At 39.8% G+C, this 14,668-nt stretch overlaps 1 protein-coding gene across 5 annotated transcripts in view; it reads left to right on the top strand.

Annotated features, from left to right (window-relative positions):
- The window catches only part of CEPT1 (choline/ethanolamine phosphotransferase 1), a 32,207-nt gene extending 19,968 nt beyond the window's left edge, over positions 1-12,239 (top strand). For 4 of the 5 annotated variants that reach the window (XM_030000525.2, XM_030000526.2, XM_030000524.2 and 1 more), the window contains exons 5-9: positions 3,327-3,411; positions 8,220-8,351; positions 9,158-9,316; positions 10,557-10,682; positions 11,430-12,239. In XM_030000525.2, the coding sequence (XP_029856385.1) occupies positions 3,327-3,411; positions 8,220-8,351; positions 9,158-9,316; positions 10,557-10,682; positions 11,430-11,549 (622 nt within the window). In that variant the 3' untranslated portion in view covers positions 11,550-12,239. The remainder of the gene's footprint in view (positions 1-3,326; positions 3,412-8,219; positions 8,352-9,157; positions 9,317-10,556; positions 10,683-11,429) is intronic. The other variant, XM_030000528.2, reaches the window with a different exon arrangement.
- The last annotated feature ends 2,429 nt before the right edge of the window (positions 12,240-14,668 follow it).

The raw sequence follows: 14,668 nt of genomic DNA on the forward strand, positions 1-14,668 counted from the left end.
GCCCTCTCCTTTGTGCTTGCATCATTCATGGTGCAAAATGGATAAGGAAAGCTGATATGCTAGAAATTGGGACTTTCTATTGGATTGGATATGCTAGAAAGGAAACTTTCTTTTTTTTCTTTTTTGCTTGGGTCATTTTAGCTAAGCCCCTTCCCTGATCCAGTTGATGGCCTGAGACTGTAGTGCTGGCACAAGGGAGAGAGAGGGACCGAGCAAGTGGTTGTGGGGTGAGAAAGTGGTCGGTCTTTAGAAAAGCTGGGGTGACTGCTCCTTTTAGCAGCACCATGGATTTAGTCCAGTTTATGCTGTAGTTGCACAGTCATTTTAAATACAAGTTAAAGGAATAGAGGAGCAGTGTGCCTCTTCTCCCTTTCATCCAGCTTCTGTTTCCAAATGTTGTTCCCTTTTGTGGTCTAGCTTCGAGGAGCTGCCTGTCTGGATTCCTGTATTCTTAGATTTCTAAGCAGTGGCCGTTTGACATCCTGCAATAAAAATTCACTGGATAATTCTAGCACCAGGCATGTACTCTACTGGTGTTGAGCGTGTATTTTTGTCATCCAACAGTGGTTTTAATGAGCATAGGATGTTCTCAGTCCTCTTTCATCCTTGGTATTAAGAACTTATGCTTTATTTGGGTGATAGGTCAGGTGTTTAGTTTCTCCTCAGTTGGTCTTATGTCTTTGTCTTCTGTCTTAAGGAGCCCTGCGGTGTTAAAAAATCTTCTCTTTATGTAGAATTGAAGTTAAGACTCATATTTGTTCTGCAATATGAGATTCTTATAATAAGTCAGGGAGGAGTTTTTAACCAAATATACTTGCAATTCATTGCTGAACCCTTTCCAGCTGCCCGATGCCATTTTTAAGTTCGGGAGTGCAGAACTACAGACAATGGAGCAAAGGTTGTACCATGACTCTGTAAAGAAGATAATGCTGTCTCCTTAACCTGAATCCAGGCACTGCTTCCACCGATTTGGTTGGGCTCTCAGTTTTGTGTAAGAGTTTGTCTTCCAGAATACCTTGTCTTTTATGATCTGAAAATTTTTTTGAAGTATATGACCTTACTTTATTTTGCATTAAGATTACTGCTGCCAAAAGAAACCTGTTTTACCGTCCAAGGAAAGCTATAAACTTGAGTTACCTACATTAGTTATTAGTCACTGTTTCCGTGAGCTTTCTCAGTTGCTTTATATCCTTTTAGGTCATTGACATAAGTAGTGGAGTAGGCTAAAATGCATTCGTGTTTAACCTATGTGGGTTCATGGAACTGCTTCAGCCCTGCCTCAGTTGGACACACTGAAAACACATTTCCATGCTGACTCCAAAAGATAGGAGGAAGCAATTTGCATTTAATCAGATGTTTTGTGTATCTCTCTTCTTGCATGGCTGAGCATTTTTGTTCTTTCTTGTAAGGTAGCTCAATGGCTTAATTTGTTTGTATGAGGACTGAAAATGTGGATTTTTAGAACATTCTTTCCTCTTTGTTGGAAGTTAATTTTTTCCCCAAGCCAGCTCTGATTGCCTTACAGGATTGTTATTGAATATATCAGAATATAGGAGGACCCCTGAGGTTATTTCCTGTGGAGCTCATATCTCCATGCTTGGTGTAGTGAAAAGAAAACTTACAAAGCAGAGACATCTAAAGGAAATGGTCTTTTAATTGGAATCTTCTCTAGGTTTCCTCTGACAGCTTTGGCTAAACTTTCCCAATATATGCTAAGAGTCTGGCTAGCTCCTGGGTATTGCTGCTCTCCCACCTTCTTTATCCTTTATGCTCCCCTCTGCTGCTTCACTGCTTATTTACTTTATGACTTTGGGAGGGAGCAGTGGTAGTTTGTAACAGCAATAGTCAGGGGTTGGGTGCCTCATACCCTGTTTGCCTGCTGTCAACAGTGCTGCCATGTGCTGATTCTGCTTGCTTGTTCCATAGGTGTGTGTCCTGCTCTTAGGGAGTTGTTCAGAAAGTCTCTTGGCTGATGGAAAGGTGAAGTTGCGCAGTGGGAGGTGGATGCAGTGTTTTTACAGGCTGCTGAAAGCAGCAGCCAGCATTTAGAGAATCCATAGTAAGATAAGAGATTGCATTGAATGCCACGTACCATTGCCCTTCTGCTTTCTTATGCTTTGGGGGATGTTCTACATGGGAATTGGATGCAGCTTCATAATTATCCCGTGTGCATATTGATCTGCTGCTGAAATGAAATTATGTTTTGGTCAGACTGCAGATTCTCAAGTGAGAGGATCCACTCCAAAAATGCAACAAAGGCTGTAGAGAAAACTTGAGGTAGCATGCTAATCTGATATCAAACTTAATTATATGGTCTTGTAGCTCATTTAACACAGACAGGCAAAAAAACCTATCCCTGAACCGTTACTCCCTTATGCCTATACAGCTGATATCAACAGTACTTTTGTAACAGCAAAGCATGTATTTGCAAGAAGCAATTTTGAGTCTTTTAGGTAGAACTGTATAATTAGAGGTAAGGAATATGCCATAAATATTTCAAACTGACTCAAAGGATTATTTTTGATACAATATTCCAGTATAAGATAGTATTATATGGCTTCATATAATACACCAGCAAGTCCATCCTCTTTGTTTCACTTGTATTTTTCTTTACTTCTATTTCTGGAATTGATTTGTATAGCCATTTTTCCCTCTTGCTAGCTCCAACACTTTTGCATGCTCTTTAAAACAAAGTCTTAAATTCAGTCTTTTCTATAAGCCTTTCCTTCTTGCCCTTCTACAAAACATACTAGCTATGCTAGAAACCAGAAGTGGTTTCTCTTCTTGCTGCATGCTAGAGACTGAACTGTGTAATCTTTAGCAGCGCACCTGACTATACCGTTTACATTTGCATAAACTCTTCAGGGATTTGTGTTTCTTTTTAAAGTTTGATGCTATTCAGAGAGAATATTCATATTAAAAATAGTGTAGGGAATATAATAGGGATTAAAAATATCTTTCCTGAATTTTATCATCTGAAATAAATTCTCTTTTTTTGGTGGGCAAGGTTAAAACTGAATATTTATTTCTGCAACTGGCATTGGTCAGTTAAAGAAGAGTTCCGACTGTTCCTTTTGACAAAATGGATTTTTATTGCACTGTGAAATAAAACAAAAAGTATAGCACAGCATGGCTCTTAATTTTAACAATAAAACTAAAATATATTTTTGCTTTCTAAATTATTTCTAAATTTTGCCTCTTGTTTTCCTCAGTATTTTGGAGTTTTTATACTGTGCATGATAGAGGAGAGCTGCTGAGCTTGCAAATAACTGACTTGAAATTGCTTTGAATAATTTTGCTTTTTTTGGCTTTTTGTACCTAATCAGAATTGATGTGACTGAAGTACAAATCTTCATAATAATCATGCATTTACTGGCAGTGATTGGAGGACCACCTTTTTGGCAATCTCTGGTAATTTTGTTCATGTTCTTATTTTATCCTTTCTAATAATCTCTTAGACACCTGGAAGAACTACCAGCATATAGCAGCACAGTTTAATTTGTGAGGGGAACGTCTCGCTTTTCCTCATAAATGGAAATATATATTCTTGAGTATAGGTCACATGGCAATAACTGTGCATTCTGGTTTTACCAGAGTTATTAAAACAAGCTATTGTTTCGTATCTTGTGTTTGCAGGTAGAAAGTTATCAAACGTTGCACAAACTTAAATGTACCTTCAGTGAAGTCCAGCTTCCTTTGAGAGTGCTGGCCAAAACTTGAATTAATTTCATGCAATGAGCTAGATCAGCAATGGAGGAGCACTGAATTGGACTGAGGGTATGGGGGAAACTTCTGAAGAGCAGTTGGTAACCACCAGTAGATAATTTGGCCTGAATGTGGCTGAAAACTGTTATCTGTATGGAGGGGAGAAAAAAATTATCACTTCTTTTTAAACGAAGATCATCCTAATTAAGCAAGCTGACTGTCATAGGGTGGCTGCATATAGATCCTGCAGATGTTATATAGGCTCACCAGGCCATGTCAGCTGGCAGTTTATGGGCTGTCATAAGTTGACTTTATATTTGCATTAGTGAAGTCACATTGGGCTATCAAAATGGCATGGTCCAGAGAAAAGCGTGTACGTGCATACATAAATAAAAAAAAAAAATCTGGAAATAACATCTAAAGCATTGATTTCCTGGAAGGTTTTCCTTCCTGAGTATTGATCTTGTTTGTGTACTTGATAAATGCAATTCTTAAAGTGGATAAAGAAATCGTGATTTGCAATAAAACCAAGAGATGGTCAAAAATTACTGAAACATGTCACCCCAAATTGATGAATTTCTAATATGCTTCATATAACTAGAGAAATGAACCCTCTAACATTGTAGAGAATATATAGAAAAAGGAGCTAACCTTGGCTACCCCAATTTTGCTACATGTGCTTTCAGGCTTACAATCTTCCCCCCCCCCCCCCCCCCCCCCCCCCCCAATTAATTATAAAAACTGCAAAGTAAATACCATCTAAAGAGAATAAGTGTGGATAGAACTAATTGTAAAAAAATGAGGTTACAAGTCAGCTTATTGGTGCCAAACTTTTCCAGAGAGATTAGTGTGGCCAACATCCCTACACAGCTATTATTCTGCATTACAAATAGGGATTTCCAATTCATGTTCTTGGTTTGTTTTCTTTTTTTAAAAAAGGGGGGCAAATGCTGTCACAGCGACCTCTGTCACGATTCAGGGCAAGGTGATGTTTATGTGAGCTTAGAAATTGTTCTCTTGTGTTATTAAATAACTTAAATAACCCTTTTAAATAACCTGTGAAATAACCCTTTTCAGCAAAACCTTAAAATCTATTAGAAGTTCTGGGTTGCAGCAGTGTTTGGCTAAGTCAGCTCCCAAAAGATGAAACTATTTTGAATTCTAGTGTTGGATTAATGAAGGCATTTCTCCAGAGAGCAAACTTCATCAGGTTTCCCATGACAGTTAGGAATATTCCTTTTTCATTCAACTTGTGAGATTTTTTTGTGTTTATTTAGAGATAAATGTTATTTACTACTTACAGAGCAAGATATATCATACAACGCCTCCTTACCTCACCCCCCTCCCCAGTCCTTTAACATTTTATGTGACAGCAAAATTGGTGGTTTGGTATTTTTGATTTGTTTCTGTCTGGGGCAAAAAATAACGGAATAAAATGTGGTTGAATACTCAAACATTCCACTTTCTTATGCTAACATGTGAAAAGCAAAAGAATCTGAGTAGGCTAAATGTAGAATTGTGTATTTTGTCAATTGTTGCTTTCATTAGCTTTCTTTTTTCCATGAAACGGTGCATACCTGTACTGGCTTCCTTCTTTCTGTCAGTGTAGATTCTCTTTAAAGTGTGTTAAAATGCTGTTCTGCAAGTCTCCTGGAGCTTGGTAATTTCTGGTGGATGGTAAGTATGACTGCAGCTGTGATCCTCATTTGGAAAATGTGAGTAAAGTGAGCAAGCTTAGGTGCAACTTGTTTGATGCATTGATTATATAGAGGTTTTTTTCTGTTTGAAGTGAGAAAAATGCTGTAGTTGCTTCAGTTTTATTCCACAACGTAATCTTTAAAAGCATAAACACTTCATGAATATAAAGCAAGCTTAGTTTTGGCCTGCTATGAGTTATTCCTGTTGCAGATGTGACTGAAGCATACATACATACAGCTCTCAACTACAGCTGGGATCCAGCCTTGTGAGAAGGACTCCCACAATAATACGAGTCGCCCAGCTGGTTGTGGTATTTGTGACTAGGAGCAAGCCAAGAAGAGTTTCTGGAGGGAGTGCCCCTGTCCACTTACGGACGTGTAGTCTCTTACACACTTCACTGCTGCTTCCCTGAGCCCTTAGCTGTGCTCTTTTCCTGACTGTGTCCTAATCATATATATTTTTTTAAAATCCCAATTCATGCTGCACAAAAGTCTGATGGCATCTAGTCTGGAGGCCTGACATAAATTTTCTGGCAAATGATTCTGGACTTGCTTTAACCCAGGCTCTGGCAAGCACTCATTAATCCATTCTTTGCCTGCTGCCACTTGTTTTTATTAACATGCATGGGTGGTTTTTTTCCAGAAATGTGCATGGTTTTTTTCCCAAACAAAATTTGGAATGCTCCCTTTGCCAGAATGTATCTGTATTCAGAAGCTTTCTGTGCAGTGTAGCCTTTCTCTTGTAATCAACTTCAAAGGGTTTAACAGAGAACATGATTTACCTGCAAAAGGTTTGGCTTGTGATACTTCTCTGCATTATTGACATAGTCTTTTGAAGTTCTGCGTGCATCCGCCTTCTGGTGAAACCTGTGCAGTTACCAGGAAGGTCAGAATAATTGCGTAGACTGTAGTGATATATGGAATACCAGGCAAGGAAGTCTTGTGGCTTGCCTTGTAGTGCCCTCTTATTTAAAAAGTCAGGGGCTGCAATGCCATTTTGTAGGAAGATTTCTGAGTACAACTCCCTCTCTCCCTTTACTCAGATTTTTTTTTTTTTTTTAATTTTTTTCTCCATGCCATTTGCTTGCCTTTGCTGCTTCCAACTTTTGGCCTTGCTGCTCCATTTTGTATGCAAAGCAATTTAGCAGATGCTGCCTTTTTATACCTCTCCTTTGACTTCCCTCTGCCAAATTTCTGTATGTGGCTTTGTTTCCCATTAATTATTTCTTAATTTTATCCGTGCCAGATAAGTGCAGTCTAATACCTATCACTCATGCAGCTAACAGCGGAAGCAAAAAGGTGTGTGTTAATAAAGCACAGCTAGCCAAACTGGATGTTACAACAGTGTGGTCTCATACTTCTGGGTTGAGAAGGATGCTCAGGAATTGTTCTCAGATGTGTTGGTAGTAGTTTGGAGTTCATGGGGTGTTTTCCCAGCAAACTCCCCTTGTCTTTGGGAAATGTCAAGCTTAATGTGTTGTGACTCCTGTATGAAGCTTGCCATTGTTTTCCTCTTCCTGTAGAAGAGCAAATTCACCCCATTCTTTAAATACCAAAGTATGGTTACTGAAGCAGAGGGCAGCACAAGTACCTTCCTTTATAAGGCTGAGGAGAGTCTTTCAGAAGTCCTGTGCCTAGTAACATTAAGGAATGATTGCAGTTAGCACTCCAGTCTGTGGCAATATATGCCTTTTATTTATCATTATTCTTTGTTTACTGTTTTCAGAAAATGTTTTCTGGCTTGACAGTGCAGCCTGAGCAAGGGAGAGATATGTTTGAGTGTCATGAAACTATGCCAGCTGGCCAGAAGCCTGTGGGGCAGTGATTTGGAGAGGTGGTCTGGGTGCTCATCTGTAGGCTGCCTAAGAGCAAGGCATGGAGAGTTAAAGCTGGCTCTGACTCTTAATTGTGCCCTGAAAAGATCAAGAGATTAAGTTATTGAATGTGATAGAAAACTAATGATCTTTACCTGCTGAAAGCTACGCTGAGAGTATAATTGAAGAAAAATAGAAACAACCTGACCTCATTTGGCCTTCTGTATGTAGTTGGACTCCTTGCTGTTGGGGGACCAAGCGTGTTTTTCAGTTGAGTGTTATGACTTCAGTTCCTGAATTAAGAGCCTGTGAGGATTTTTAGTAGTTGTATAGATAAGTTGGGAAGTTTTGGTTAGTTCATCTAAACACTTGCTTCCATACCATATCTCCTGTGGTTTATTTTGAACTTTCTTCACTTCTAGTTTCTCCTGTTCTGCTTGAAACACTACTGTTAAAAAATGCCTTTTTCAAAGCTGCCTGCACTCATTTTTCACTTCTTTAGCAACCTCATTGCTTGTTCTCCTAGGCTTACTGACTCTAAGATGACTTGTCTGATCTCTCTTGGCTTCCCTTGTCTTGCCCATAAGATAGGATCCAGTTTCTTAAGGGGCTTTTGCCAATGCCTCTTGCTTTGCCTAGTTTGATATTGGGCTGCATCTGTGAGTTTTACAACCAGCTTCAGAAAAGATGACTGATGCATTTCTCTTCCATGTGATAGCTGGGTGATTTAGCTTGCAAGTTCTTGGTTTCTGTCCACTTCTCTGCTTTTGACGGCTCTTTTCAGGTAACTGAAGATAAGTCCAGCTTTATGGGAAGCTTGATGGAAGAATTATTGGAAAAATACATATTTCTCTGTGCCTTGTAGAAATTTAAATCTCTGTATAGCAGAGAAAGAAAAGCAAACATGGTGTTGGAAAGTGGAGTGTTTGAGTGCACCAGAAGTATTAAGCCCAATTTTAGATTGCTTGTGCATATTTTAACTTCTTGTCTCTCTTCCATTAAGATTCCAATACTGAATATTCAGGTGAAAATATTCCCGGCTCTCTGTACTGTCGCAGGAACCATATTCTCCTGTACAAACTATTTTGGTGTGATCTTCACAGGTGGAGTTGGCAAAAATGGATCCACTATAGCAGTAAGTACTTTGTTCTGCTAGTTACTCTTCAGCACTGAGTGGCTTTTCAGCCATGCCTTTAGTTTTTATTTAACATAATACCTCCTACATGTGAAATGTTTTCCTTTCAGTTCCTTGCTGGCTTGGGAAAAACAAGTTAATATTGTCTGCATAAGAATAGTAACTTTAGGAGTCAAGATTTTTAAAATTTTTGAGTGATTAAAAGTGCTTATGGTACTTTGATACTTGTTTTTTAATTAATCATATAGAACAGATTATACAAATACACAACCCGTGAAAGAGTTCATAGAAAAGTCCAGTGCAAAAATCTATTCAGAAGGAAACTTGTCAAGAAGATTGGTTATGGTCTGGATTCTTCTAGATGATCTGTATTATTCATATTACCAGTGAAAAAAGTGCAGGTGGAGGTATCTGCACAAGAACCTTCTGTTTCAGTGAAGATGATGATTGATTCTAGAGCCCTGGGAGTTTTGCAAAAAGCAATTCTATGCTGGCCTAATGATTATTTGCTACCTAGAATGCTGTTTAGTTGCTGTGTGACAAGTTCAGAAATGCGCACTTCTTGCTGCCTAAAACCTCATTTTCTCCCCCAGCACAAGAAAGGTTCAACCACATTCTCAGCTGATGTTCACTCAAGTTTTACCATACTTTGTTCCTGTTAGTACCAGTGTTCAGAAAGACATGTTTTTAATGTGATTTTAGTTAGAAACCACCCATTGCATACCACGTGAGTGTTTGGCTTATTGAGGTTTCTTTGTACCATGTATGTTTTGTTAACCTAATGCTTTAACTTTATCTTGCTGTAGGGAACAAGTGTCCTTTCACCTTTTCTTCATATTGGGTCAGTGATTGCATTAGCTGCAATGATCTACAAGAAATCTGCTGTGCAGCTCTTTGAAAGGCATCCCTGCTTATATATACTTACTTTTGGTTTTGTATCTGCTAAGATAACAAATAAATTAGTGGTAAGTGCACCAGACCCTTGGAGTTTCTTATTATTGCAGTAAGAAAAACTTCTTGTAGATTTTAAAGTTTTCTGGTTATTCCATTGACTATCTTGCACCTGTTTGTGTACTGAAGTTTTACTTATTTTCAATTGCTTGGAGGTACAGTGGAGCCGTTCTTCTGTTTGAAACAGGAGTGGTGAACCTCAAGCTAACGCCATGGTTACAGAGTCAGTGCCAGTACAGCTTACAGTTGCTTGAGTTCTGTTTCTCCCCCTTTCCCAGCTGTTTATTCACACTTTTGCTGTGTGTTTATGCACATGTGTGATGAGCTGGGCTGGAACAGAGGTGGCTACACCCCCCTCTCAGATGCAGGTGCAGAGAGGAGGAAAGTTTGGGAGAAGCAGAGAATGTGACAGAGCTGCTGAGGTTTGGAACCATTGCTCAGGGTTTAACTTAAACAATTGGAGAGAAGTAGTGGTTAAAATTATTAACAGGCTTGTACCAGGGAACAGATGGCAATGCTATCAGGAGAGGAGCCCCTGTTGAACAGAGAGAATGAGGGATTAAATAACTGCTGTCCCCCACGATCTCAGTTCTGCAGGCGTATGTTGTGTTGCCACATGAACTGGATCAGTGTTGGACATAACTTGCAGTGGAAGAAAAGTTTATTTCTTACCAAGACCAGTTTACTACACAGTCATATCAACAATTGTGCTGGTAAAAGTGAGGATGTGGTGTAGGACAGCCACTGTGCATGTGGGGGAGGGTGGGAAGGTCACACTTGGGCTTGAAAAGACATGATCATCAAATTGTAACCAGAGAGAGGTGGTGATCCTTATGGGATGGGAACAAATAGGTGGAGTGAGAGGAACAGCAAGTGTCTCTGATTTTTGAAGATCTAGCAGCTGTGAGTTTTTGTTTCCAGGCTCAACTAAACCTTAAAATTTACCAGTCTACTTCCATTTTACTGTTTTGTTTCTGGCAGGAGGAAGAGTTTGTGGGCTGGAAAATGTGTTAGGTTTTTTTCCCTGTAGCTACATTCTTTGTTCTAATGAAAGATACTTCTCTGCAAACCTTACATCTCATATAACTGTAGTCTTTCATGGTTAAAACAGTATAGCTGCTGCTACTTAAGTACTTGATGTATCTTGCAGTAATGTGGGTTGAACTGCACTTTTTTGGCTTTGTGTATTCTGAAATCACTCTACGTTGGCTAGCGTAGGTTTATTTCTTAAACTTCCTTTTTTTTTTAATATAGGTTGCACACATGACCAAAAGCGAAATGCACCTGCACGACACAGCATTCATAGGCCCAGCACTATTGTTTCTGGACCAGTATTTTAACAGCTTTATTGATGAATATATTGTACTCTGGATTGCCCTGGTAAGTATGAGCTCGCTTTGCTTGTCAGTAATCATTGCAAGCATTTGCGTGCTCTTTCACAAATATTGTTTGCGTTGGTTGAGCCTAGCTGACTCACCTAAAGGGTAGTGGGACTAGGGAACCTACTTTACTGAGTTGATTTTCAACAGAGCTCATGCAAACAGAGGTTAACATGGTTTGCTTGGTGCATGATTTAAACAGTTTTAAAGCAATGTAGCAAACATTCAAAGCTTAGAATAGAATATTATGAAGATTTGTGTCGATGTCTTGTTAGCAAGAGAATGTGCAAGTGTAGTACAGCTGTGCCTTAAGCTCTTGGAAGTATGTAATGTCTGTCATTACTAGCAGCACCCATTAGGAAAAAATATCATAAGTTAAACTCGTATGTGCTTATCAAGCACTCAAGTGTTATCTACCAAAACGCAGTGTTAACCTTTTAATAAAATTGGTATTTTATGTATCGTTATCACCATTCAGAGTTAATGGAGAATTTCACAGTATCTGTGTAGCTACTGTAACTGGTTTCCCCTCTCTGACTCTAGAATTAAGAGTCTCTATTCTTACAAAGCTGGAGAAAAGCTCAGCATGCCTAGAAACTCTTTCTTCACTGAGTGATTATTCCTACAGAGTTGGAGATTTAGTCAGTGAAAAGAAGACCGCAGTGCCTCTATTCTGAAGTATGCAGGTGGCGTTATACTCTGTGAAAACATAGATCTAAATGTGTGTATTTTTTTTTTCCTGTGGCAGATCTTTTCTCTCTTTGATTTGCTTCGATACTGTGTCAGTGTGTGCAATCAGATTGCTGCCCATCTGCACATCTACGTATTCCGAATCAAGTCGTCCTCCACGCATTCTAATCACCATTAGTAAATGGGAAGTCACCATAAGGAGAAATAAGAAAGAGTTGGTTTTCTACATGAACAGATGTGAAGATACATAGGAGACTAAGGCAAAAAGCAGATAAGAACAACGTAATTTATAATAATCAATGTTGTATAACTTTTATTCTTTGTTATCAGTAACACTCCTTAACTAGTCTCCTGCCTGAGAGAGTGAATTCCAAGTACACCCTAGTCAACTCTACATGTAGTCAACTCTGTTGGTTCAAAGCCTGGGAAAGCATGCAGGGAGTAATGCTCTGTCTTTGTAATTACCTTGATTACAAAATAATCTATATATGGCGAATGGATCCCCAACAACTGAAGTTTCTAATGTAGTATAATTACAGCTGCAATACAACTTGCTTTTAATTTTAATATTTCATCATCTCTTAGTGAAATACTTGTTTAGTGTCCACTTGAAATTTATTTACTAAAGACCTGAGCTGGTAAAAACAGAGATATCGCACTAGCTTGTGTAGCTGAAGCAGCTGTCAAGGTTTTAGTCCAGACTGATGTGGTTCTTTTGCTTATGCATTGCTGATAAAGCGGTTTCTTGCTAAAGAATAATGCATTGAACAGGGTTCTGCAAGCATAAGGGATGACCGGCATGCAAAATAGTGTGGTATCTTTGTCAATTAATTTTATTTTTTTAAATAAACATTATCTAAAAAGACAACTTATTTCTCAATTTTCTTCAGTGGAAAGACTATAAAAAGAAAATTTTCCTGTTTACTTTTTTATGTATAAAACTTAAGCAAAATTTCCTTTCTGCTCTTAATAAATAAGAATTCTGAGAGCAACAGTTGTCTTCAGATGTGTGTGTTGCTCTGTCCTACTTAGGCTACAATCCTGCCTGCTATTTAGAAAGCAGTTTTCTAATGCTTTTATGTGTATAGTGTTGTCATTCCAGGATCTCCAAGAGCTTTTGCTGCTACATAGTGCAGTAAGTTTGGGGTGGGGTTTGGTGTTTTGTTGCTGTTGTTTTAATACCATTTTAAATGTGGTGAACTGCATCAGGGAGGCTAAGTTAGATTTAATGGAGGGTTTAATCACACAGTAGTGAAGTGCTGCAATGTGTGCCATGGGCCCTGGCATTGAGGGGAACTTCAGACCCTGAAAAAAGTGCCTAGGCTTGCTGTACAGAGCAAAGGGAGTGTCTCCAGAGCAGGATCTGCCATGGCTATCAGGGAGCTGCTTGGGAGATGGTGGGGAATGCTAGGAACTTCGTGGCTGAAATCCTAGCCCTCTGACCTTGAAGCATCTCACTTAAGATGGTAAGAAAATGCCTCTGTCTACTGGGAACCCAGAGCTACAGCAGTACCTGAAGACAACTGCATGTGTCTCTTCTTTGAAGGAATTAAGCACAGCTCACTTAAAACAAACAAACAAAAAAATCCCAACAACAATAAAGGAAAACCCCACTTGGCCGCAGGAAGTGGTGACATATATTTCGTGTGATGCTCTAGCAATTGGAAAATGTGCTCAGAAGTGGAGAGAAAATCCAGTTCCTTCAGTGACTGGAGCGCTTTTAAACCCCTTCCTCCACCTGCCTGGAACAGTACCCAGTGTCAGGCTATCATGGACAGAGAGGTCAGCCTTCCTGCGTTGTGTCCTTGCAGAGACACAGGACTGCTTGGGCTAGAGAGAGAACACAGGAGGAGCATGGCTCCAGTTTAGTTGTTGAAGTGTTTGTCTCTGCGAGGAAAGAACAGGGCCTGGCCTCTGTTTGAGATGTTGCAGGAAGTGGAACTGAGATGCTCACTTCTCTAGCCGAACATTTAGCACGTGGATGTGCTCTGTCTTGTGTCTTCTCTGGTTGGAAGAGTTTTGGTTCCTTCCTGTGGGGTGATACCATTTCAACAAGTGAGTTAGAGGTCATGCCTCAGGATTGGGGCACTGGGGAAAGGAGGAATGTCTTAGGAATGAGGAGAAATTTATGTAGGCTTCCCCACTTCACCCTTGAAGTTCCAGGCATTTGCATGCTTGTGAGCAGCTATTTTATGGCAAGTGCAGCTGAGGGCTCTTTGGGGGACTTTGCCCTGTGGGTTTGTACTGGGGGTTCCCAAAGGGTCCCTGCCAGGCTGAAGCCTGAGGGAGAGTGGTTCCTGCATCCTGACCATGTACATGGGGCACAGTTCAGTGTCCTGGAAATGTTATGGTCCCCGTGTCTGGATACTGGGAGCATCTTCAGTGTGTAAGGTGGCACCTGTCTCTTCAGTATCACAGTTTTAGATACATCTGGAATTTAGATAACTAGTTTATTTAGTTTTATCTGTATTCAGCTGGGTAAAGGTTTGATCTAGGTAGTCTAGCCTCTGCTGCTGCCCTTCAAGTGGTGAGCAAGACAAAGTCTGCAAGGCAAAAGACTGGAGGGATTTTAAGGTGCTGAGGGCCTGTCTCCCCTTTCACAAACCATGTGTTTCTTTTCATCAGCATGAAGTGGGTGCAAAACTTAGTTGCTTGGAAAGTCCCTCCCTGGAGTGTGAGTGGTTTTCTAGAGATGCAGACAAGGAGAATCATGCTCTCAGTCTTCAGGGGTTTAAGATTTAAGCTGCTCCATATAATTTGTCACTGATAGTTGAGACTAGTGAAGAACTGGAGTCTTTAAAGGATTGTCTAGGACCAAACTTCCATTTAAGAAACATGTCTAAGCTAAAGCCTGTTGATGTTCAGGAAATGCAATAGGGCACCTTTTCCTCAGCTTTTCACTACCTGGAAGTTTGAATGCCCTCTACGTTTAGCCAGCCAGGAAAAAATTCCTATTTCTGTCCTGCTAAAGTTTCAGTGTTACCAGGGAATAGTTACTGCTTGTAATCCAAGCCATATAAAGTGTTGCTATAGATATAGGTATTGTATAAATGCCTGTAATAAATAATGGAATACATGAACTTTACCCCAGCACCTATACGTTACAGCACTGTCTTGTGATCATGGGTTATCTTAGATATGCTTGTAGAGCTAAGGCTGCTCAAGGAGTTGAGAAGGGGAACAGAATTTTTGCAGGCTCAGCCTGATCTTGTGACATGCTTTTTCACTTTCTGTTGCATTCAGAAGACACTTAGAAGGAAGAGCTCTTGCAACAGCAGCCTGTTGAGCTTCCTGGAA

This window comes from Aquila chrysaetos, chromosome 24, assembly GCF_900496995.4.
Source record: "Aquila chrysaetos chrysaetos chromosome 24, bAquChr1.4, whole genome shotgun sequence".
Taxonomy (NCBI): Eukaryota; Metazoa; Chordata; class Aves; order Accipitriformes; family Accipitridae; genus Aquila; species Aquila chrysaetos.